The 27500-nt window shown below is 43.8% G+C and overlaps 1 protein-coding gene across 1 annotated transcript in view; it reads right to left on the bottom strand.

Moving 5' to 3' along the window:
- LOC308297268 (attractin-like protein 1) overlaps positions 1-27500 on the bottom strand; it is a gene marked incomplete at both ends in the record, with an annotated part of 368613 nt that overhangs the window by 44644 nt on the left and 296469 nt on the right. Inside the window, 1 exon segment of the mRNA XM_080740683.1 lies at positions 18378-18476. Within this exon segment, the coding sequence (XP_080596809.1) occupies positions 18378-18476 (99 nt within the window).

The following is a 27500-nucleotide window of genomic DNA, read 5'->3' as shown; positions in this document are numbered from 1 at the left end:
TGCTCGACAAAACCAGATGCGTTGTGTTTTTTAACTGGGTCTAATTATACTTTAAAATCTGAACACAACAGGTATTGTAACGGTAGATAAATATTAAATAAAACAAAGTAAAAAAAAAAGCCAATATATCGTCCAGACCAATATGGCATGGCCATATATTCAATAATATTCTGTCTATGGACATGCGTGAAAAGCAAAGCCATGGTGAACTTTGATGTGTGGTTCAGCTGTGGATAATGTGTATCAGGCCAACACAACACAGAGAGAGCAGAAAATAAATTCTTTATGGGGGTTCAGCCTAGGTCAAATATGTCCATGTGTTTGTTCTGTGTGAAATATGGAGAGGGATGGAGAAACAGCAGAGCCAACGCTTTCTGCTCTGGAGCGATGGGCTGCCATGTTGCTGCAAAGGTCAAAGCATTGTTTACAACCTTGACCTTTATGACCCAAAGGTTTATCATCTCTTCGGGGTAGCCTACTGACTCATTCTAAGTTTCATGAACATCTGCCTGTTCATAATATACTGTATATAAGCCTTTATTGTGTGTGTGTGTGCGTGTGCGTGTGTGCGCGCGCATGTGTGTGTATGTTTGTGTGTGTGCGTGCGTGCGTGCGTGTCTTTTGCTTTTTGTACATACTTTAACACATGGGCTGCTCAGGTTTATAACATTTCTAGCTGTTGCTGCTGCCGCCGTTCACTCACGCTTTATTTTGAAGAGCCTCGGAAGCTTCGTGCGTGTGCACGTGGGTGTCCACTGACGATTGAGGAAGATAATCTCTTTGTTTACAAAAGCTTGCGAAACTAAAATCCAAACCGCGGCAGACCATCGCGGTAAAGTGTCGCCGTGAAAACAATCAGATCTCTGCTTCCCTGGCGTTCTTTTCACCTCATTCATAGATAAAGCCCTTTTTATGTTTCAGAGTAGAATGGAAATCAATGTAACCAGCCTCCGCTATTTTCTCCCTCTCTCTCTCTCTGCTACGGGGTGACGTAATGGACTCGGGTCATTCAGAGGGCAGGCAGCAGCGCGTACAGTTAACCCTTAGTTGTCTCGTCTCTCGACGAGATAACTCCTTTTGGCTTGGTGACACCTAGTGGCCTTAACTCGTCACTGAACGAGTTTGGCTCTCCATGTGTTAACACCTGTCAAGGCTCACATTGTATCTGTCAGACAAAGGTTACACTGGTTTCTACGAGTTCCATCGTAGCTCCCCATTGCCATTATTGTTGACAGGTGTGCGCTTGCCGCTTTTGTCTTGGTATGTTTGTTTCAGCGTTAGATAGAAATAGCAGAGAGCATGCTGTTTTTTACAGTCAGCAATGTGGGAGAAGAGTAATGGCAGATAAAATTAACACTAATTCATGAATGCTTTGGTTTAAATCCTTGTATCTTGGTAGTGTCCTGTACTCTTCCTATGCGAACTTCTATAAAGTATTCAATCAATTAATCAATGATAGTGCAGACATAACATTTAAGCTAAATTAATTATGACTGTGGACTTAAAATCATTGTTTTAATTGATGGCCTTCCTGCCCTGGCACTTGGCCTTGTGCCCTCAAAAATGTGACAGTACTAAAGGCCAAAGGCCAAGTGGCCTTGACGCTATATGTAATGTAATGTAGGCAGTTCCATACACACCTCTTCACCCTGAGAGAGCAGGATTCAAGGCTATGCATCATCAATCAGACCTTTATATCAGCGTAAAAGATAGACAAAATGTAACAAAGAGAAGACGATTAAGAAGGGGACACACAAGGTGTGTGTGTGTGTGTGTGTGTGTGTGTGTGTGTGTGTGTGTGTGTGTGTGTGTGTGTGTGTGTGTGTGTGTGTTTGTGTGAGTGCTAAAGTCTCTAAACTATTAAGGGTCTGTGATTTTAGATTTGTCCATGGGCAATTAAAAAAATAGCAGCGCTTATCTGCTATTTTTGAACATTTTAGAAGAATCAAACCTCGGTTCGAAGTAAAGCGGTGAATCTGAGCAGCCTGTGTGTGTGTGTGCGTGTGTCTAATCTGCACAACAGTGTCCTTCTCAATCTGTTCCTGTCTGTCAGTAGTTTACCGTACAGTACTGGTGTGGCTAGGCTGCGCAAATAATAGTGCCCTCTTCTGATCACCCATTGTCATTGCAGCTATTTAAGCTGGACCGGACAGTGGGATAGGGGGACAGGGCATGAGACACACAAAGCTATCATCGGGAACGCTGTTCCAGCGCTCCAAAAATCTTGAAAGAACTACTGATTTAGAAGGCATTTTGTAGGATCAGCCTCAGGTTTTAAGCATGAGTGCGTCTGTGGTGTTTCCATGCTACATGTGGCTGTATCCAGCCCTCCAGTGCTACTGGGACTGGCAGTACTATCATCTTCTCAGCTTGTCTGAGTACACACGGCTGTATTCTCCATAGACAGCTAGGTCACACTGCAGGCACAATGTGGGGACTTCAAATACAGCTTTGACTAGACACACACATTCCTAGAGTGCACCATGGGCAGAATCCAGCTTCATGTCAAACAGTATCATCATTTGAGGTGGGCCGTGAACGCCTCCCCCCAGAGTTCTACCCGTCTACTGTACATAAAGACAAACATAAAAAGCCACATTTCACTGATGGAGGTCCTGCTGTATGACACTGATGTAGACAGAGTTGGAAAATGTATGAATCAGCTTGGGGACTAAGTGAAATATTTGTAGCCACACAGGTGCAAGATACCGGTACCTACAATATAACACAGTGTCTCTCAACCTTTTTTGAGCTCTGGACCACAAGCTTATTTCAATGGGCCACAACAACAAACAGTACATAAATACCGTAAAGTGTTCACAAAAAAAGAAGACCCTATAAGAAATGACCAAAATGAGACAGCATAGCGGCTGTTTTTAGAAGGCACTGACAGAGCACTTTGTAAAACATTGTTTCATTTGACCAGAAATGTGTTTTTGACACGGACCACTTTTTATCAGCTGCCCAATCACACCGTTAACACAAATGCAGAGCTGCTTGTCAGAGCTGGTGGTCTTGCTTTGGCCCACTATCGGCTCCAGAGATACATTCCAACCTACCACCAGTGTCCCTCCTCCTCTTCTGCCTAACAAAAACTGTATATTAAACCCATTATTACCCAATATAATCATATTCGCATCATTAATCATGGTTTTCTTAAAGGCAGGCCTATTAATTTATTGCAATTAAGCGAGTTGTGGTCCAACAGCTAAGCTCTAGGTGACAAAGCATCAGCCGAGCACCAAGGGAAGAAACGCACCTCGGCGCTCATGTTTGCCAGCTTGTCTATAAAATATTGATACATTTTAGGTGATAAATATGCTATACAGTTGCTCAATCTTCAGTAATTCCACATCTACAAAGTTTAAAACTTTGTTTTTAATATTTTTGGCTAAAGATCTCAGAATATGGACGTTATTGCGACCGTCAGGGAGCAGTTTACTATGAAAACCTCCACCGGCCGTCCGTCCGTCCGTCCGTCCGTCCGTCACACGTCACTTGTGACCATCAACAAACGTCACACCTTTGTTGATGTTTAAATCGAAGAGTCTTGGTCAAATACTTCTGTTGGTTTCTGCACTGATCATTTATACAATTCAGCTGTGTTTGCTCGTGTCATCATGATGAGGTCATAAATCAGCCATGCCCAAATATAGATTTTACGGGTTTACATGCTTACTCAGTTATTCGTTATGTGAAAGTCCTATGACGTCTATGATATCTGACATCATCATACATACATTCCCTTTTATGCCCATAAATGGAGATCCCCTCTGTAGAACCAGCCACTGACATCACTGTAATGTCAGGGGAACCAAATCCCTTTTATGCCCATATATGGAGATCCCTGTGATGCCAGGGGAACCAAATCCCTTTTATGCCCATATATGGAGATATGGAGATCCCCGTGTTGCCAGGGTAACCAAATCCATTTTATGCCCATATATGGAGATCCCTGTGATGCCAGGGGAACCAAATCCCTTTTACGCCCATATATGGAGATCCCTTATGTCATCAATATTAAGCCCATATCTGTGAATATCTTTGGGTACCAGATGTCTCCATATATGGTTAAATGGTCCGATATACATCACTGGCCAGAAGACCAAGAAATGGTGCAACCTCGCCCTTTGCTTTTCTCCCTTAGGCATCTTACTGGTAGGTAGTTTAATGAGGAATGCAGTATGGTGGTAGGTAGGTAGTTATGGCCTTTGATGTAAGATTTTCACTTTCTAGGATAACTATATTTGCTATTCCCAGATGATGCCCTTTTAGGGTACCCCTCATGCCCATATATGGAGATCCCCAGGCTTTACTAATTAACATAAGTTTTATGCCCATATATGGAGATCATTGTCCCAATGTCATCAGATATATGGGCATAAATGGACACAGGCAAACTAGATGGGCTGTATGGATATCCAGATGTGTGATGTAAGTGTTTTATTCCAAATGTGGCACCCCACAGACATATTTCCAGAAACAAAATCCCTTTCATGCCCATATATGGAGATTTCTGATGTCATCAATCCCAGGTCCTGTAAAAAACATGGTTGCTATGGTAAACAGTTGGTTGCTAGGGTAAACAGTTGGTTGCTAGGGTAAGAAAACATGGTTGCTATGGTAAACAATTGGTTGCTAGGGTAAACAGTTGGTTGCTAGGGTAAAAAAAACATGGTTGCTGTGGTAAAAAGTTGGTTGCTAGGGTAAACAGTTGGTTGCTAAGGTAAAAAACATGGTTGCTATGGTAAACAGTTGGTTAGTAGGGTAAACCTTCAATGATTTTGACATCTTGTTACTAATCTGTCGGTAGATAATGCCGGTCTTATATAAGGGTCATTTGTGTACGGTGTGATGTCATACTGATGTCAGCAGTGTGACAGGAGATATCTCCCGATTAGGGAGTCTTACTGGTGGTTAAAGTGGTTAATATAAAAAAAGGAGAAAAAAGGTTTCTATCGCACAACGATTTGAAAGACCCCCTCGAGTAACTCTGAGGACCACCTGTTGAAGACCCCTGATATAATGGGTAGTTTATCACCTTTGTGCCACTATCCTATGCCATCAAAATGTCAAACAGCACAACAAACGATCACAGTTGGAGTGCTGTAGTTTGTATACAGTATGTGTTTGCATTTCATATTCATGCACTCTCTACCTTTGCCAAACTCTTGACCAAAGTAAAATATGACTAACGATCCTTAATGCCTGAACCTTACCTGAACCTCTCTCTGTTTGCTCTGCAAGCTGAGAGAGATTGACTGAGATTGAGAGAAAGAGAGAGAGAGAGAGATGAAAAGAAAGAGAAAGACAGATAAAGGGAGTGTGAGCGACAAAGAGTGTGTGTGTGTGTGTGTGTGTGTGTGTGTGTGTGTGTGTGTGTGTGTGTGTGTGTGTGTGTGTGTGTGTGTGTGTGTGTGTGTGTGTGTGTGTGTGTGTGTGTGTGCATGTGTGTGCGTGTGTGTGTGTGTGTGTGTGTGTGTGCGTCAGTAAGTTTGCTCAGCTGAACGCTACAGGTGGTTCACATGTGAGCAGCATAATAAAGTGTGATCAGGTCCTCCTGTCCTCATGATGAAAAATACTTTGTGTTAAAGCGCAAACAGAACATGAAGAGATATGGGTTTGTTTTTGCCTGCTTAGTGTTGACAGAGGTGTGAGTTATTGAGTTAATAACATGTTGTGTGCGCGCGCAAGTGTGTGTGTGTGTGTGTGTGTGTGTGTGTGTGTACACTGTACACTGTACACAGAACATTAATGTTGTGGGTGTTGTGGGCGAGCGTGCATTTGTGTGTGTGTGTGTGTGTGTGTGTGTGTGTGTGTGTGTGTGTGTGTGTGTGTGTGTGTGTGTGTGTGTGTGTGTGTGTGTGTGTGTGTGTGAGAGTGTGTGTGTGCATGTGTGTGTGTGTATGTATGTGTGTGTCCGTATATGTGCCTGCCTCACAGAGACACAGGTGACTGAAGCAAACCAACCTAAAGCAGAGGTCATTGTCTGCAATAATTGCAAATGACTGATGTGTGTGCAGGCTCTACATTTGTGGCATTGCATGTGTGTTTGCAGTGTGTGTGTGTGTGTGTGTGTGTGTGTGTGTGTGTGTGTGTGTGCGCGTGCGCGTGTGCGTGCGTGCGTGCGTGCGTGCGTGCGCGCGCACGCGTACCCTTTCTCCTCACCTTCACCCGGCTGATAAGATTGGAGCATTTTGTGACGTCTGATGCCTGCAAGAGTGTGTGTGTGCGTGCGTGCGTACGTGCATGCGTGCGTGCGCACAATCCACTAATCTGTCCTCTGACTGTATTTGTGTATCTTCCAGTGGCTACAACCAGCAAACACACAGCCCATTACTTCCAGGTGCAATAAATATTCTTTATCTGTTTCCCTGTCATTACACCCCCCCACTCTCGCTCTTTCTCTCGCTCCTTCCGCCCCCCCTCACTGCCCCCCCCAACCCGCCCTCCTCCGGCCTATTAAATCCCGCCAATTGGGGAATAAATACGCCACATTTAAACATTAGATATGAAATTGATTCATTCCTTTGCTTTAAATAGCATTATGAAAGCTGGGAGCACGTCGTTTATCAGCCGGTGGGCGCAGCGTCGCTGCCTCCTCCCCGGGCAGAGCGTACGTGCGCGGATGCTAAGCGGGGCCCACAGCCTTGACGGCTTTACGACGCCACACAGCGGCGGCGGGTTTATGGAGCCTGTGGAACACGTTCCATTTGCGCTGATGACTCGCTCCGTGTTTTGTAGCGCCATGGAACCCCAAGCAGGTGAGAGGGAGAGGGAGAGATAGAGACAGACAGACAGCGACAGAGAGAAAGAAAGTAAGCAAGAGAGAGAAAGAGTTAGTGAGAGAGAAAAAGAGACAGAGAGGAAAAGAGACAGAGCGAGTAAAGGAGAGGTTGGTCTAGAAACACCATCACAGACGACGTGTGTGTGGGGTTGGGGGTGGGGGGGTATTTAACAGAGCTAAAAATATTCATCCAAGACAAGCCCACTAATCCTGCCTCATGCAAACCAGACACATTTCTTCAATTTAAAGTATATCATCGTTGTCGGGGATCTACAAGCACAACCGCGAGGTGCTGTGTGCTTGTAGATCTGCTGTTTTCACTACTTTTGTGCGACAGCCTACTTTGCGAAAGAACGTACACATCTGAGACTTGGAGATACGAGGTCTCCACCCAACAACGACGATATTCTGGCAGAGTGGAATTGTACAACATAAGGTTACGTATTTGTGTCACAGCTGAAATGATGCCTTCCTCCCCCAATGCTGATACCCTATTCAAGGTCAACATAATCAAAGCAGTGTTGGTGTTCACCCAAGTTGAACTCTACATGATCCTTCACAGCTATAGTTTACTCAGACGCTGGAAGGCGGCTAGCCTCATGTTCCTTCAGCCCCATGTTCTCTCTCTACATATAAACATCTAAAACGTCTTGGATTTTTGTTTCAGACATTTAGCCACTTAAATCGTTGATACTTAGTAATCTTGACATTTCACTCTGTACTTGGTCTGCTCTCTTTTACCTCTACACCAAACATATATATTTGCTGAAAATAGCTGATCTACAGTACAAGCTTGTAGATCTGCTATTTTTGGCTAAAGTTCTCCTTAGATTAGGGACGCGAGGGTCCAAGTTTTTAATTGAAAATAATTATCCTATCACACAAGGATCTGGTGGACCCCTGTAGTAACTCTGAGGACCCCCTTTTGAAGACCCCTGGTCTATAGGGTTGAAGAAACATAGAATGTTCAAGCTTACATGGTCTTGTTGTTTTACCAACATGCAACTAGTGGGTTGGTAAGTGTATTCATTTATTCTGCACATTTGTTCTGAACAGTGCACTTCACAGAGGTATACGCCAGTGCACCTACTGTATGACGAGCATAAAAAAAAGCAAAACAATAAACAAACAAAAAAGACTTAAGATTAGTTGGTAGCCACTTGATATTACTGGATGCATTCAGTCTGGTGCAACAGCTGTGTTTTGGGACAACTTTAAAGGAAGAACGAATTACTAACACCCACCCTTTCCTCAATATTTACTCTCAAGGTGCCTTTGTCAAAGAATAGCTTGGTTCTACTGTGTGAAATTGTAATTGGAAATGCATCAAAAGGAAAAGGGTTTTCTGGGGGGAAAGAATCGTCCACTGCTTCCTTTTTGGGCAGTGAGATATCTTCCCATTACTTTTCTGGTGCCATACATAATTATGATATTTTGTTTGTGTTCCTCCCGATCAACATGGGGTCTCTCAAAGCTCCGATTCACATTATCGTCACTGTCGGGCAGAAACCTCGTATCTCCAAGTTTCACATTTGTACGTTTTATTTGTAAAGTAAAGCCCCGCTTCATCAAACAAGACTGTCGCACAAAACTAGTGAAAATAGCTGATCTACTGTACAAGCACACTGCGAGTTGTTGTGTGCTTGTAGATCAGCTATGTTCACTATTTTAAATCATTTAAATCATCATCATTAAAATGATAAATACAAAACTAGCTGTTTTGGACATACATGGTTTCCACCCGACAACAGCGATATGGTGACTATTTCAGCCTGCTTTCCACAAGAGAAACACTACGCGCAATCAAACGCTTAAGTGGTTCCTTTTAACCACTCGATGAAAATGAAAATATGACAGCATGCATCCCCACGCAAAGAGTATAATAGAATAATTGCAAAGTTATGTTTGAAGGCTTTGCCTTCAAATTTAGTGAAAAGCAATGGCCTTCAGACAAGGGTTCATACACTTCCTCTCCTTGGGAAATGGGTGCTGTTTTTCTCATCCTGTTCCTGTTATCCTGTTCTTCAAAGGAGGAGATGAGATGGTCTTTTCTGTCCACAGGGAAAGTTCCAAAATAAAGAGAAAACAAAAACCCAATAGATTCAATAGCATCAGAGAACATGTGGACCACAGCACAGCAGGGCTTCTGGCTCATATTCTGGTCCACATTTTCAAAAACAAAGTCACAAAAAGTGCAGGTTCTGATAAATAATTGTCAGTGTAAAGGCACTGCGATACTTTGCGATAGCTGGGTAAATAAAACAAGTGAACAAGTGTGTTTAACACATACCACATCTGACTACTTACAAACATGAAAATAAGAGCAGCTGAAATGTATTATTTCTCTTAGGTCCCTTAAGTTTGCTACAGCTGGAGTCTGTTTCAGCTGTGTGTTACTTGTAAGAGCGGATTACCATTACCATTACCCATTGATGTAGATCCACACAGCGTATAACGTGATAGCTGGGGGGCAGAGTCGGTTGGGGGTATAGCGTGGTTTTCAAACTCAAATGTTGCAAAAAAATCAAACCTTGGTTCGAAGTGGAGCGGTGAATTTGAGCAGTTCCAGGTCTATGTTTTTGATTCTATGTGTTCTAAATCTATGAACTCTGTCCTAGATCTATAATGCAGTGATGTTGCTAGCTTTTTAATGTGTCATGCTGTTGTGTGTGTGTGTGTGTGGGGGGGGGGGGGGGGGGGGGGTTAGTGTTGGTGCGTGCGCGCGTGTGTGTGTGTGTGTGTGTGCGTTTGTGTAGTGAGTGTGGGTGGGGGGGTGTGTGTGTGTGTGTGTCATGCTGTTGTGTGTGTGTGGGGGGGGGGTGAGTGTTGCTGCGTGAGTGTGGGTGGGGGGGGGGGGGTGTCATGATGTTGTGTGTGTGTGTGTGTGGGGGGGGGGGGGGGGGGTGAGTGTTGCTGCGTGCGCGTGTGTGTGTGTGTGTGTGTGTGTGCGTGCGTGCGTGCGTGCGTGTGTGTGCGTGGGGGGGGGGGGGGGGGGGGTGAGTGTTGCTGCATGTGTGTGTGTGTGTGTGTGTGTGTGTGTGTGTGTGTGTGTGTGTGTATGTGTGCCTGCACAACAGCGCCCCTCCTTTAACTTGTGTGGCCACTCAAGGTATTGCCAGGCTACAGACATAGCCACCCAGAGACATAGCCACCCACGGACATACCTGTCTATTGGGAGCGCTTTCACCGCTCCAAAAAACAAATATTTCCATATCCAAATGCCTAATTTGTTGCCGCTTGAAAAGAACAGAGTCGGACTGAACTTTTGTCCTGGACTGATGATCAAACACAATGTTGCATAACCATTATCTAAGGTCGAAGATCGCAGTTTAACGGCCCATCTTGTCTCTGTCCTTGTACGCTCAGTTTGACCCTCTGACATCATGCTCTGACATCACTGTGATGTCAGGGGAACCACACTAACATAATCCCTTTCATGCCCATAAATGGAGATCCTTGATGTCATCAATATTAAGCCCATATCTAACAGGACTTCATATGGGAATGCCCATAAATGGAGGCCACATCGGCCACATACCACACTAACATATATGAGTACCAGGGGTCTCCATATATGGGTAACTGTTTCATATACATCACTGGCAAGATGTCAAAGACATGGCACGACCGCTTGTCACCCTTAGGTGTCTTACTGGTATAGATATTGTAGCGGCCCCTTTAAGAGTGGCCGGATGTCACGTGTTGTTGTTGTGGCTTTTCCCGGAACTTGGGGGGAAGTAGCGTCATTCCAGGGTGTTGTTGTGATATGGGATACAGTCTGTGCCACACTCTGCGAGGTTATATGTTATTATTCATGCTGAACGAAGCCTTTAATAAACGTGACACTAAACTGTGGGACACGTCTCTGCCTCCGGTTCTTGGGATTGTTACAATATGAACAATTACATTTACCATAATATCAGAAACAAACATTTCTAGAGCACATTTTAGGAGGAGCAGCACTAAAGTGTATGCCAATTGATGATGACAAAGGCCCCTGGTTTAAAACATAAAATACTAGTAGTGTAACACTGTGTTCAGATGTAAACATGTTTTGTAGCTGGGTTTTTTGTAGTTGACCAAAAAGGTGACCAGACACTTTGTTCTCCTAATCGGTTCTGTGACGTTATTTCGTAAACATTATATAGCCTATATATATATATATATATATATATATCCAAGCATGATTATTTCTTACAGGATGATGTTATACCTGCTGGGCCTTAGGCCTGACGCACCTCCAACGGTGCCGATGGTATGATAACTACAAGGTCAACTAAAAGGATATGCTCAGTCAGGAAAGCACATGGCTTATTTACATTGGTATCCTTTTTTTAAACTCATAATATTGAATGACAGATTTCACTATTTAGTGTGGTTGCCCAACAGGAGCAACACATAGCCTATAATAGTTCTAGTGTAGCTTTTTCATTTTCTTCTGAGATAAACAATCCAGACTAGGAAAATGCAAAAAGTCCATTGAGATCAATGCAGGATTGGTGTAAGCTTGAGGATTGGTCGAGCTTCACATGACATTTTGGCTATCCAGCCTTTAAATAGGCAACCACACTTGGAATTTCCCAGAATTTCATCTTTCATTCTATTCATTAAAATAACTTGAAAAGGAATTCCAGAATTCCAGCACAATCCAAAGATTTGAGGAGCATAAATCCATGTAAAATGTCAACACTTAGAAGAAGAGAGTTCCCCATGTTTTCTTTTGTCTGGAAGTATTTTGTTTGTATAATAATTATACATTTAAAATGTTGATTAACCGTCAAATCAATGAAGTCAACCATTATGACGATCTAAACTTAAACTAGACCAGGTCAACCTGGTTGTGCCAGACCCCCTGTCTGTCATCATCATTTATGACATCATGTCTTTTGTAGGCATGTCATCATCATGTCATCATCATATATACCCTTTATATAGAAAACCCGGACAGACATTTGCTTATGTAGGCCTACCCATTTCATGGGTCTGGCAAAAATACGACGTAAAATAACAAATGTTATCCGACGAGGATGGGATTCGAACCCACGCGTGCAGAGCACAATGAATTAGCAATCCATCGCCTTAACCACTCGGCCACCTCGTCCTATGAGATTCACTTCCGAGTCACGTGACCCTATAAAGCTTATACCTCAAAGAGCTTGAATCCAAGGGGAGAAACCCGTGTCCACTTCCACCATGTCGGTGTGAAAGCGACAACCAAAAAAGGCAGCGCTATTGTCAAAAGACAAAACAAAATAATTTCCACTCTTTCATAATATATTTAATGCCTCTACCGAAATGGTATTTGTTTTACAGCGGGAAAGCATTATAAAATGCTTTCCACTATAACCAGAGTCGTTAACACTAGTAAGACACCTGAGGGTGGAATGCGACCTCAGGGTGACATGCGACCTCGCCCTAAAGGGCGAGGTCGCGCCAATTCTTGACTATCTGCCAACCACAGCGTTTCTCTGACGATTCTCGTTGTTATCATTCTGGGGGGAGTTTTTTTCATGTTTTTGTGAGGGTATCAACCCTAGGAGACACGGGGAGAACATGCAAACTCCACACAGAAAGGCCCTATCGCCAACCCCACCTAGGGTGTGAGCGATAGGGCCTAAACATGGAGATGTGGAGAACACTATATATGGAGATAGTCCAGTCCATCATGTCATATGGGACTACCGTCATAGACAGTAGCCATTGTTAGGCCGGAGTCAATGGCTGTCTGTCTGACTGTCTGTACAGGAAGTGATGTCACATGACATACTTTTTATGCCCATATATGAGTCATTCTGTACCACATCTCCATGTTTAGGCCAAACAGGTTCGCTCCATTTCTCCATGTATAGGTCCAAATGACCAACGTCGAGCTTGACAAGGAGGATACCGCACATTGTACCTCATCCACCCTTTCTTCTCTCTCCTTTTGGTATCTTTATCCTCCTCCTTCTTTTTTTCTTTTTTATTCTTCTCTTTTTTTCACAGCCGCCCCCATATTTACTTTAGAAAATATATATTAAATTCTAAGAACGTTTCGAGTACCAGTTTGATACAAGAGCGAATAAGCGCTACACTTCTGGAATCCTGTGCGTCGACTTAAAGTCGGATCCAGGCCTAATAACTTTATCTAGCCGCCCCCGTTGCCACCTCCTTTTCTTTTCTGAGACACATTGTACCTCATCCACCCTTTCTTCTCTCTCCTTTTGGTATCTTTATCCTCCTCCTTTTTTTGTCTTTCTTAGTCTTGTGTATCCTTCTCTTTTGGCTACTGTCTATGACGGTAGTCCCATATGACATAATGGACTGGACTATCTCCATATATAGTGTTATCCACATTTCGTGTAGCCGCCCCGTACAGGAAGTGATGTCACAACTCGCTGACATCACACTGACATCACAGAGGTTACGGAAGGAAGGAAGAAAGGACACTCAAGCGACACGGTTTTTCAGAGTATATGCGACCTTCGGTCGCAATAATGATGTTAGCATCCACACTGATGAATGGTATGTTCTGTGAACAGCAGCAAACAGCAACAGAGCCCACTCGGAGGGAGAGAGCAGAACATAGAGGGCTCTATTTTGATTGTCTTGAGTACCAGCGCCTTAACAGTTAACTTAAAGGTCTGTCCATACTGTCTCCGACCACCGAACTTTTCGTCAGAAAGGTCCGGTTGAACAGTAAAATGATGTCACTCGCATCTTCTGAAAAGCATTACCCAGATTTAGAGTTTGGAAAGCTGCTCGTCGGAAAGTCAGAACTCTCAGACGAAAAGTTTGGTGATCAGAGAAGGTAAGTTAAGGCATAAGAGCTGGTACTTAAGACAATCAAAATACAGCCCAGAGAGAGAGAGAGGAAGAGAGAGAGGAAGAGACAGGTCTCTGTCTCTGTGGTGCTGAATGACGCCTGTGGACATCTTAGGCATCCCATGAGTTAATAATAAAACCTTCTGACAGTGACATTGCATTCCAGATGTCCTTCTGGTGGATTGTGATTGGCTGCCTATGTTTATATCGCTCATAAAAACACTCTGAAAGCCATACAACTTATAGCATTTACGATTTAACTGTATAGGCCTGCCTGGTACTGCTATTACACTTTTTTTAAATTATTTTATTTACAGCAAAATCATAGCTTATCTGTTTAGTATTGTTGCAATATTATTTCATAACTTAATCATTCAAATAAAGATTTAGTGGAGAAATGTGGACAAATTCATCATTATTAATTTAGGCAAAGTATTAACTAAATATATAAGTTAAAGCATAGGCCTACTGTACATTTCATTACATGTACATTTCCTAAAGTGTATTTTGAGCTGAGAAAATGTGAAAATCATTTTGAAGCACCTTTTCCGAGAACCCTGAGGATTTGACTGTGTGGCGCTGGTTGGAAAACTCGACCCCTGTCAGTAATTAAGAGAGCATTTACATTTGTGCTGATGCATCCATAAAAGCTCATTCTCTTTCAATTGCTATAGGCTCACAGAAACACATGACTGATGACAACATATAGACTTAGATACCTCGTTTACAAAAAAACATAACGCTGTCTTTTGTCCTCCCCTTTTGATCTCTCTCTCACTGTCTTTAGTTAAACGATGATAAAAGTCCTGCCCACGCTTTGGCCTGGTGTTCTCCCGGTGTCAATTGCACGCGAAGCCTGTTTGAAGCCGAAGGCAGCGTCTTTGAAGGAAGAGCAGTTGGAGTTCATTTCTGATGCGTTCCAGGGGGCGAGAATTCCCCTATTCGCAAGAAATGTATGCAAATGCATGTGTAAACTCATACACACACACACACTCCAAATAAAACTTGCACACAGTCAAATATACACAGATGCACACGTGCAGAAGAGCTAGCGTGGGATAGCTCCAATCCCCTCGTCCCAGAGGAACCAGTTAAAAGAGTTTGTGGTTTGGACACATAGACAATGTGGACTGCAGCTTCCGACCAAACTCAACAGGGGATGCCTTAGGAAATAACCTCAGCTCCACTTTACAAGCATATGTTTACCCATTGAATAACATGTGGTCACAAGACATGGGCTCAAGCATTATTATGGTGTTTGTGTGTGGCCGTGTATGTATGTGTATGAGTGCGTGTGTACAGTAGGTACGTTCGAGTTTGAGTACGTGTGTAGGTACGTGCACGCGCTTGTGTGTGTGTGTGCGTGTCTGCCCGTCTGTGGATGGTAATGTTTGTCCAATCACTACAGTCCATGCTCTTAAACTTCATGTAAGTCAATTTCACACAAGCACCACTCAAACTCTCTCTCCACACAGCAATGTCTTAATTGTAATTGAAATGATTAGAATGTGTTGTTCTTAATGTCAATGGACAAGTGGACAAGGTCACAAAGGCCTCACAAAAACATGTTCATTTAATGCCTTTAAAGTCTTCACAACATAAATAGACTACTATAAGTCTGGACAGACACAGATCTACAGTATATGGTGCAGGATTCCTAGTTACAATCTACACCAAGTCTCCATGTCAGCATGGTAAAAGACAGGTGTTGCTGTGTTCCAGGTTCACTGTAAGGCAGTGGTTCTCAGCTTTTCAGGACGCGACCCCCCAAATAATCATATTTTAACTAGGGACCCCCCACCCTACGAGCACTAAGAGTTGAGGCATTACATTTTGTATAACACGGTTCTATTGTGAAAATAGCAGATCTACATGCTCACAACGCGAGGCGTTGTGAGCATGTAGACCTGCTATTTTCACAATTTCTGCCTCTAATCTTTGAGAATTTGGCCAATGTTTAACGTGTCATTTTAGAGGTATTAAAAAGTCCTTAAATTGTCACTTTAGAAATGTGCAGATAGCCTCTATACACATAAACTTTATGTTGGTTTGTTTACTGTTGAGTGAGAAAACAATGTTTCACATTAAGCTAATCATCTGGGGACCCCCCCAGGTTGAGAACCACTGCTGTAAGGCATGATATGGGCGGATGATTCATTTTGGTGATTTGTTTTCCTTACTGTACCATAACCAATAGGCTACACAACGTGGCACAGGGAAAACCGGCGGCGGCGTGAAAAACGTTCTCTAACGTTTCTCTATTTATGATGCCATTATGCTAAGCAACGCACGTGTCGCTCTCGCTCTGCACCAGATGTGGTGTAATTAACCTCCAAAGTGAAGATAGCGTTCTGCCCCATTGTCTCTCACCTTGAGGAGGCGAAATGGAACCCGGGCTTCCAGCGGGGGAGATAAGGGGAGGTATAGGTTTCGGCATCCGCCGCTCAGGTGAAACCAACTGAACTGTGCCGAGCGGCGCGTCACCGGCTCGGTCACAAGCGTCCTGGGGTAAAAGTAATTAAGCGTAATGTGTAGATAATGTTTCCTAACCATTGTCCATAACCTTGAGCTAATTGCCACATGCAGAGATGAGACTCGAGCTGGGGAGACCAGATAAAGTACATGTATAATCTGGAGGGAGTCAGTGACAGCACTCCACTGTTGGCTCATGCTCATGTACAGGTGATTGGCTCTGGGATTTGCACAGTAAAATGCTCATTTAACTTGTAGAAATGTAACCACCCATGTGGTTGTATTTGTACTCTCAGAGTTACAGATTGATAAATGAACACTGAGGACTTCACTGTGTATTTTCTTTAAAATATTAACAAAAGAGAAAGGGCACGAATGTATTCTACATATACTGCTCAAGCTATAGTTCCTGAAAATGCGGCAAATATAATTATTTCTCATTTTAGAAAGGGTTAGGGTTAGGGTTTTAGAAAGGTTAAGGAATTTTTGAGGCTCAACACTTTTTAAAACATGAAATATTGCCCATAAAAAAGTTTCAGTCACATCTAACTGACGAAGTGCTTGTATCTTGCTTGATAAATGAGGGCCATTGTTCTCGTGACTTTTTCCTAACCCTGCGACCTCTGGAGCGACGAAAATCTCTGCCCACATCTGTCACGGTCAGTCCACTGTGGTTTTAGAGGGTTGGACAGGGACAGCTAGGGGTCAGAGTTCATTTCCCATAATGCACTGTTCCCAACAGGATTATTAATGTGTTGAATGCTGCCCAGAAGAGACAAGTGGAGGCAAATGGTTATCGTTCACTTGCTCTTATACCTTCATTTACTGAGGATGGATAAACACGGAGGAACGGACCACAGCTAATGGATTATTTACTAGTACTGTAGCTCAATTATTTTCTAATAAGGGATTAAAATATCTCTCTCATGCACTTATTACAATTTACAATGTATGCTCTCATCCAGAATGAGTATCAAAGTGTAAGTTCAGAGTAAGTGCCAACTTATGAACCCTAGTGGACCAACCACAGGGTAAGTGGTTAAGTAAATAAAGAAGAAATACCTAGCATATTTTGTATTCACATAGCATCACATATCTACAGTAAACAATGTAGTTCTAAACAACAAAGTAGCCTAAATGTTAACACTTAAACCCTATTCTACTTTATTGTGCAATAGTAGAAAATATGTCTGATCTACAAGCTCACAACTCGTTGAGAACATAACGTAGTGTGAGCTTGTACATCTTTTGTGCAGTTTTGACGAACATTCGCCCCCAGAACAGGGTTCATGTGGTTAATATGGCTGTCAGTGAGATTCTCCCTCACTGTGTGATGGCTGAAGTAGCACACGGGTAATAGCCTGTGGATATTACTGTGTGTTCTTACAGTCTCGCAGCCTCCAGACACTCACACAGACACACAGCATCAACACACAGCACGGGGCAAGACAGCAGTCCAAGCAGAAGGTGGGCCTGGGCCAACGTCGTGTACATCAGTGGTGCAAAAAGACCTCGAATGTGTTACTTAAATAAAAGTATCAATACTGCAATATAGAAATACCCTGTTACAAGTAAAAGTTCGGAATCAGAATTTACTTGAGTAAAAGTACAAAAGTATTGGGGCCCTATTTTCATCCATGCTAAACCATAAACTCCTAAACTTCTTAAAAACATTTTTAAATACATCAAATAGATTATCTATATCGACACTTTGTGAGCTTATAGATCAGCTATTTGAAACATGTTTTTCAAAATAGTAAAAAGAAAAAAAGGAGTTTAGCATGGACGAAAATAGGGCCCTTGGTGTCAAAATGTACTTGAAGTATCAAAAGTAAAAGTACTTATTAGGCAGAATGTCCCATTTCAAATGTATGAAAATCTTGAAAATAGCAGATCTACAAGCTCACAATGCGTCGCATCGCAGTGTATGTGTGTGTGCTTGTGTGTCACTCAAAGCAGTGGGATGCCTCAGTAGTCGAACCAGTGTCTCAGTTGCAAAAGAGCACTGTAATCTGTTCTGTCCTGCTTGACTGGAGTGTGTGCGTGTGCGTGTGTGTGTGCTTGTGTATGTGTGTGTTCTGCCATGCTTTTCCCTTGTACTTGTGTGTTTCCCCGCTGTGTGTTCAGTATGATAACTATCTGTGTGATGATTCCATCCATGTGTGTTGCGCACGTGTGTGCGTATGTTTGCATATATTATTGTGCATGTGTATGCAATTAGAACATGTTGTCAGTGTGTGTTGTTATGCATGTGCAGGTGCATATGTGTTTATGTGTACGGTATGTGTGTCATCTGTGTGTTTCTTTTGCTGACCTGATCTCCGCTGTCCTCTGGAACTCCGCCCACCTCCAACGCCACGGCGACCGAGGCGAACGGACGACTGGCCATCTGCTCTCTCTCTCTCATCAACTGCTACAGAGAGAGAGAGAGAGAGAGAGAGAGAGAGAGAGAGAGAGAGAGAGAGAGAGGAAGGATAGAATAGAATAGAATAAAATGATGGAGAGAAATACAAGAAGGAAAACGGCGGTTAGCAGGGAGGAAATGATGGAGAACGATAGAGAGAGTAAATTGAGGGGGGTGGAGAAAAGAGAGAGTGTGAGAGGATGAAGATGATGGAGGTGGAGAGAGAGATGACATGGAGGGGGTAGACAGAGGGACAAGGAGAGGTGTAAGACAGAGTGAGACATGACAGAGGGAAAGAAGGGAAGAGAGGAGAGGAGGACAGAACGTCTTCATTAATGACAAAATGGCAGATGGACAGAGACGGACCAACAACCGCAGCTCACACACATTATACACAGACACACGCGCGCGCGCACGCACGCAGGCAGGCACGCACGCACGCACATATTAATTTGTCAGACTACCAAATCATACACACTAAACACCCAAATGCACCCATGATATGCACTTCTGGCATATACAGACAAAACACACACACACATCCACGTGAACACACACTCACACACACGCGCACACGCACACACGCACACACACACACACACACACACACACACACACGTACAATCGCAAACACACACACACACACACACTGAAACAGGCTCAAACACACAACGAACGGAACAAAAGGCAGCGTCAGAAGCGCAGGTCGCATCGCTGCCTTGTTTACGCTCCACCACAGTCATGTTAATGGGCTTTTTGTTTCCACATTTAGCTGCGGGGCGGCCACCTGTTTCACGCAAAACAAACTCATTTCAGGGGACGATTATGTGCCAAGCTCTAATCATCAGTACCGAGCTTGTTTGAGTAAATCTGAGAAAAATCTGCCTGGTGGAAGCTTGCATGCACACACACATACACGCACAAACACACTCATATACACACAACAAGCAACCCAGATAAAAGCTAGAGTGCTCTGTAGATTGTCAAACCTAGTAGACACAGAAAAAGATTTGGTTGATCGATGCAATCTCTACATCTGTTATTGCTACAGTCAGATGGAGAGTGAGAGAAAGACAGAAAGGATGAAAGAAAGAGAAATAAAAAAGGAACAAAGTCACATGGACAAAAAAAAAACAGTGTGACAGAAACAAAGTAATGTCTGTCTAAAGCACTTGTCAGTGTCAGTAGGCACGCTGTGATCACAACCTTCTGTGAAGCAGTGTGTGTGTCTGCGTGCGTGTATTTGTGAGATTCAGGGTGTCGCACCAAATTCTGGGCCCTGGGTACAAGGATTCACTGTGGGGCCCCTGTGCTTTAACTATTGAAAAATAGCAGATATACAAGCTCACAGCGCGGCACCGAGTGCCGCGCTGCGAGCTTGTAGATCTCCTATTTTTGAAAAATCATGACAATCTTTGAATATTTCAAATCCTTCTAAGTTTTTTTTTTAAAAACCTATGTTTCGATGTCAGTGGAGCTCAAATCTTTTCATGTGCAGGTCCCCCAAAATGGTATGTATTTGGCCACGGACCCCCATCTCAAAATATTTAGTTCCAGGGACCCCCCAGAAGCAAAATTTGAGTTACAAACGTTCGCTTAAAAAATACATACATTCAGAAATTGCACTCGGTGCCGCGCTGTGAGCTTGTATATCTGCTATTTTTCAATAGCTAAGGTATACAATAATTAAGGCCCCTCCAACACCTTGGGCCCTAGTAACTCAGTCCCACTTTCCTACCCCTTGTGACACCCCTGGTGAGATTGCTGGGAGCAGGTTGTACACTGACTTTAAGTGGCTGTCAGGTGCTAGGTGCTAGTTGGAACGCCACTGTCAGCCTGGGTAAGCATGAGTGAGTGCTGCACCTTTGGCCAGGCACGTGCACACACACATAGACATCAAAGGGGGCTTGAGCCCCTGCCCCTTTATCCGTCTGTAAAAAGTGCCCTATGGTACTATTATATGGTGAAAAGAACGCAAATGCCCTCTTTCCATGTCATACCTGAACCTGGCCGCATTCAAGAGAATTGCCTCGTCCAAATTCTCCTGAACTTGAATGCAGCATCTTATTTTGAAACTAGAAGTATTGTTCCTACAAAACAGTGTGGGCTCACTCGTAAAAAAAATCATTTTAAAAAATAATAAAATAAAAACTCTTAATCAAATACATTTTAGTTTTTCCTTCAGTTCTTATGTTTGCCAATGTGACAATATTCTGCAGCGTGCTAACTGTCATGTGAAGCTCAACCAATACTCCAGCTAACACCACTCCCAGATGTTTTTCCGCCAAGGCTAAGGGCCCTGCCTTTGTACTGTCTGCGGCGGAACTTGGTAGATAAATAATGAAGATAACATAGTGTTCTCGCCTTTCAGGCGAGCCCACAATGATGTTGAAGTAATAATCTCTGTGTAGAAATCCATGCCGTTATGCCACATCTCCAGTATTGACTTAATTATGCCTAGTTTAGTGTGGTATCAAGCACCGAAAATAGGACATTTTGTCCTTTCAACATCCAGTAGCCTACATACTGTAAAAGTCAATATTTAAATAATCGTACAATACATGCAAAGTAGTTCTACTGTGGTTGACATATCTCAAGACACAACCAAGGGCGTGTTGCGCAAAGTGCGAAGTCGGTCGGATCAGCAGTTCTCAAAATATGTCGATAAATTCGCAAATCCCCATATGGAGTATACTGGCAACACTATGATGTCATAAACTGGACTAGACTCCATATTTGGCAGTGCCTGAGACAGGACTCCATATGGGCATAAAAGGGACTTAGACAGTAGATACAGAAATCTCCATGTATGGGCATAAAAAGGACACAGTGAGACATATATAGATATGCCTACAGGGGCGGCAGTGGCTCAGGGGCAGAGTGGCCGGAAGGTTCCCAGTTCGATAGTGGGCTCCCCCCGAGTTGCTGTCGAAGTGTCCTTGAGCAAGACACTGAATCACTAGTTGCTCCCGATGTGCAGGTTGGTGCCTTGCATGGTTTCCTCCGCCATCGGTGTGTGAATGTGTGTGTGAATGGGTGAATGTAATGCACAATCTCTGTAAAGCGCCTTGGATAAAGGTGCTATATAAATGCACCATTTACACACACACACACACACACACACACACACACACACACACACACACACACACACACACACACACACACACACACACACACACACACACACACACACACACACACACACACACACACACGCATGCACGCATGCACGCACGCACGCAAACACTGTATACCGCCTACAGCTAGAGAGCTCATTGAATGGCAGTCACTACTTCTTAACAGCAAACATATATGCTGCTCAACCCTGTCATTTTATATCACCACCAAAGGTACAGTGCTTAAGGTAGGTGTGAGTGTGTATGCTGTGTACATTGCTGTGTGCCCCTAACTATATACTGTAGTATGTCTGTGTGCATTTGTGTGCAGCAGAGTGTCTGTTTGAGTCATTGTTAACATGTACCGGTATACTCTCTCAACTCTCTCAGAGAGACAAGGCCCTCTGGTCAAGGTGAGCTGGGTCAGGTGTGCTTGCCTGCATGCCGGTGTGCGCGCATGTGTGTGTGTATGAGTGCCTGTGTTTGGTGGATATGTGTGGTTGATAAATCAGTCTAGACAGAGCGATTATATTTGGACATAAAAAGGGGGCGTGATGTGCAGCAGACAGTGTCGGGTTTTAGTGTATTGTGTGGGATTGAGTGAGTGTGTGTGTGTGTGCGTGCGTGCGTAACAGAGAGAGTGTGTATGTGTGCCTGTGCGTGTGTGTCTCTGTATTTGTATGCATGTGCACCTCTGTGTCCATACTTACACCTGTAGCTCTGTGAGTGCGTGTCTGTGTTTGAGAACAGGAGAAAGTGACTGTGTACTTGTGTGGAAGGCACAAGTGTGTTTGCACTTGTGAAATTTTAAGTTTAAGTGGCTGCATAGTACACACGTCATGGACGCATCCCTTGAGGTTTTCAATATCCACTTGTTTCTCATGTATAATTACAATTAGGCTATTTATTTTGGGAAATTATCGCATCTTGTTTCTTCAAACGGAGTCTTGCAAGTTATTTTTTGATTAATACTAACCTGGACAATTCACTCTGTTGTTGAAAATGTCGGAATCTTCAAAGTCGGCGCTCGTAAATGCATAGCAGTAAAGATAGTGATGTCACTGAAAAGCGACAGGTTCTCTGTCTGCCGTCTCCCCCCTGCTCTGTTAACATTATGGGTGACCCATTCAAGTGGCAATTAAATGTGACACAAGTCATTTATAGATATCAAGAAGATATGTTGACAAAGACAGTCCATACATTTTTGGATTTTTTGTATTTAAATCAATATTGTCTTCAGTTCATAGGATTATTTTAAAAGTAGGCTAACCACAGATGAATTTCAATGACGTCTATGGGCTGGCTTGCAGTACACTGTTCTCTCTTACCCGAAGTGGGGCCGCTGTCTCAATTGTGGGCGTGAATTTGTAGGAGCCTGTGTGTCTCTAAATGCTTGCTAGTGCATTTTTTAATGTATACATGCCTATGTATTTCTGTTCATGTTGTGATGCATAGACAATGTGCTTTTCAGCTAATCATACTAGACAGCCTGCGCGTGCGTGCGCGGGTGTGTGCGGGTGTGTGCGTGCATGCGTGCGTGCGTGCGCGGGTGTGTGCGGGTGTGTGTGTGCGTGCGTGTGTGTGTGCGTGCGTGCGTGCGTGCATGCGTGCGTGCGTGCGTACGTGCGTGCTTGTGCTCAACGCCCCCTGTGACAAGTCCTTGAAGCGGCCTACAAGGACAAGGTAGTGCATGCCCGTCTTCTTTTCGTCTGCCCGCCAGCCAGTAAATCAGCCGTAAAATGCCTAATTAACTCTGCTGGGCTGTAAACAAACGACTGCACACTACACAGGTCCTACCGGATGACTGCAAGGCACACAACACACACAAGTACACACACACACTGTCGGGACGACAAACCGAGAGAGAATTCAGAGAGGGTGAGAGACATAGAGAGCGCTTAAGAGATAAGAGGGAGAGACACAGCACACAAGAGACAAAGATAGAAAGTGTTGGAGAGTGCTGGAAGCATGTGAGATGAGTGGAGACAGACCAAACCACTGACCAGGTGTGGTGGCGTTCAACTTACTTAGAACAGGGGTCTTCAACAGGGGGTCCGGGACCCCTAGGGGGTCCTCAGAGTTACGACAGAGGGGCCGCCAAATCTTTGTGTGATAGGATCATGTTTTTCACATTAACCACTTGAACCCTAGCATCCCTATTCTGAGTGGAACATTAATAGCAGATCTATATCTTACAACGCCTCGTGTTGCGAGGCGTTGTAAGCTTGTAGATCGGCTATTTTTGTCAATGAAGAGCAGACTAAAGTATTTGATGGTTCAAGTGGTTAAATGTCTGAAAATACACATTACTCCAACATGATGACAGTGCTGTCAAACAAGTCTAAGCTGTCTAAGAAATCTATGAAAATCTTTCTTCTGCAACACAATTGTATACAATATGTAGTGGGGATTCCTACTTCATCTCTCTCAGCTAAGGGGTCTGGCCTGAAAACGTTGAAGCCCCCTGACTTAGAATATCAGTGTAGGTACCGAAGTGAAACTGTCGTCAGTATGAGTTGTTTTGGATTAAAAATAAATCAATGAAGAGGTCTAAAAATCTAAGAGCCAAGGTAATGTCGAACGGACATCTATTTGCTTCAGAGCACGTTTGGCTTCATCTCTGCAGCCAGCGGGAGAGGTGAGCCAGACAGACAGTCAATCACCAAACTATCCATCCATCCACCCGGGCCAGCCGGGCCAGCCAGACGAAAGCGGGAGAAAATGATAATGCCGCAGCAATGAAGCCAATCACATGCTGCATTACGCCTCCTGGTTCTGCATCGCGCGTACCAAGGTAGCACCTGGGAGCTCAAATTACCGTAGCTGTCGGGCCAGGGAACAGCGGCGTAATGTGCTGTTTACTGATTCCTCGTGTTCTCCGCTGGAAATTACGAGTTTAACAACGTGCCGTGCAGAGTGTCTAACACTTAACACCTCGGCTTCTTGTTAACACTTCCACCGCAGAACACTGTCGGAGTTGTCAGCGTGTCTGACGCGCACGGCTGCGTATCTGTGCAGGTTTTAGCTGCGGTACAGAGAATGAGAGAGAGAGAAACAAAGGGAGAAGAGAAACAAAGGGAGAAAGAGAGAGAGGGATGAAATGCTTTGGTGGGGGCACACAATCACACAGGGTGTATCAGGACGTCTGAATCGCTATTCCGATTCAGAAAAGAACAGATAAGAGGAAGTTAAGAAATAGGAAAGGAAAGTAGAGAAAGCGATAAAGATAAGATAAATTGGAGAGAGGGGAAAAGGGCATAAAGTAGGAAGAGGCTGAGAAGTTGCGTGTACAAAAAAGAAAAACATTGAGAGAACCACGTGTGCTCTGCACGAGTTGCTGATGTACCCCGAATGCCAAGTCCATTGATAAGAACATATCTCATGCTACATTACTGCCCCAATAAGACCACGCTGGATGAACAGCATCAGCATCCCATGTTGTAGAACGTGCGTGTTAGATGGCTTAATCAATGCCACACGCTGTTGCCTGCTTAGGCCTGATGAATGTTTTAATCAGCGCAGGGAGACAGGCTAACGGCTACGCCTGCTCAGAGCCTGATGACTTGGACTGGCTTAACACAGACACGTTTAACCACTTAAACACTATGTACTTGGTTGACCATGGGGTCCCAGGTCCCCTATCCTTGGCCCTCGATCTCCTTTCTTTCCCTCTTCAATATTTCTGTCCAAGGACCCCTTAGTTGAGAGAAAGAGATGAAGCAGGCACTACATATTGTATACATTTGTGTTGCAGATTAAAAGTGTTCATAGATTTCTTAGACAGCTTAGACTTGTTTGACAGCACTATCATCATGTTGGATGTGTACTTGAACCCTCTACAAACCTCTTTGCCAAAAATAGCCGATCTACAAGCTTGTAGATCTGCTATTTTAGGCTAATATTCCACTCAGAATAGGGATGCTAGGGTTCCCATGGTTAATGTAAAAAAATGATCATATCACACAAAGATTTGGGGCCAATCTGTAGTAACTCTGAGGACCCCCTAGGGGTCCCGGACCCCCTGTTGAAGACCCCTGCTCTACACCAAATCTCTTTGCCGGAAATAGCCGATCTACAAGCTCAAAGCCCATCGTGATACGTTGTGATCTTGTGGACCTGTTATTTTTGCTGAATGTTGGCTATTATGACACGCCCCCAATAGGGATGCTCCGTTTCTGTGGCTACCACGCTAAAGGGTCATCAAATACATATATACTTCATCTCAAGTATTTCTAGATCTAAAATAAACAATTATGTAGTAGGAAAAGAGCAAAACCTCCCACCTGACAATGACAGTGGTCAAACTGCATGCATACACACATACATTACTCATACAACTCAGTGGACAGTCGCACACACAAGCACAAATGCAAATGTGTGGATAAACAGAGAAATGATGCTGCATCACATCCTTAGCAGCTGTGACAACAGAGCAACAAGAAAGACCTATCGTATACACCTTGGAACACACACGCACACACGCGCACGCACGCACGCACGCACGCACGCACGCACGCACGCACGCACGCACGCACGCACGCACGCACGCACGCACGCACACACGCACACACACACAGAGCCGTGATTACTATTGATATGCATTCAATTATTTGCTCATTATATGCTTTTTGAAGCCCAGTGCTGTGAGTGTAGACAGATAGGATTAACAATGGGGCGTCTCGGCATAAAATATAACAATTGCTATTGAGAGAGGAATGAATCCAGCCAGGAGCGGCGACCACAGGGGACACCTCGGGGCTGACTGGAATGCAACGGCCTCACAAAGCCTGCCAGCATCTGAGGCAGCGCATGCAGTGGTGTAAAGTAACCAAGTACATTTACTCAAGTAATGAACTCAAGTACTATTTGTACCTTACATAAGTATTTCCAATTCCCAATAGTTTTACTCCACGACATTTATTTGAAAAACTTGAATTACTAGTTACTTTTTGCAGATATAAATTCTGATATTATAAAACATACATGAACTACTTTAGGCCTATTTCATACCTTAGCTATTTGAAAATAGCCGATCTACAAGCTCACAACACGCGTTGTGAGCTTGTAAATCTGCTATTTTCAAACATTTTGTACTTTTGCTTTTGGTACTTTAAAGGAGTAGTTCACCCCCAAAATGACTTTTTTTCTATTGATTACTCATGCCATGGAGACTTGAGTCCAATAATATTTTTTGTTTTTTGTCGCATTCCTAGGACAAAAATTAAATAATAAGAAAGTACCCTGATGGTTTCCCCGTTCAGGGCCATGCATTCGTGTCCCCATCCAGGGCCATGCATTCGTGTCCCCATCCAGGGCCATGCATTCGTGTCCCCATCCAGGGCCATGCATTCGGGTCCCCATCTGGAATTAATGGGGCTAAATTTACAATAATCAGATTTTTGTCTTGGAATGCGACAAATACAAAATAATATTATTGAACTCAAGTCTCCATGGCATGAGTCATTTTGGGGGTGAACTACTCTTTTAAGTACATTTTGATGCCAACACTTGTAACAGAGCACTTCTACATTGCAGTATTGATACTGATTGATAAAATGTAGTACTTTTTTACACCACTGTCAACACGAGGCAACACTACGCTCCGCCTTGCGCAGGCAATCACTGACCCGGATCCCCGTAGCATAAATACTCTCCAGGACGCCCAAGGACATAAAGGCCTGTGCTTATCAGCCAGAGAATGGTGTCAGCCCAAAGCTTGTGGAAATTCTGGCCCCAATTCTTCAAGCAACAGACCTCACACAACAAGGGGAGAAATTGGTGACTCCCAGTGCGGCTCTCCCCAGCCAGCTCATCAGTATGCTGAATAATAGGACTTGCAGAAGTCACCTCTACAACTTTTTTTAAAGGGGATCTCTGCGAATGTCCGGCTGGATATGTCCATTCGGCAATAATG

This window comes from Nannobrachium achirus (genome assembly GCF_963921795.1).
Source record: "Nannobrachium achirus genome assembly, chromosome: 13".
NCBI lineage: Eukaryota > Metazoa > Chordata > Actinopteri > Myctophiformes > Myctophidae > Nannobrachium > Nannobrachium achirus.
This window is presented reverse-complemented; position numbering and strand designations above follow the sequence as displayed.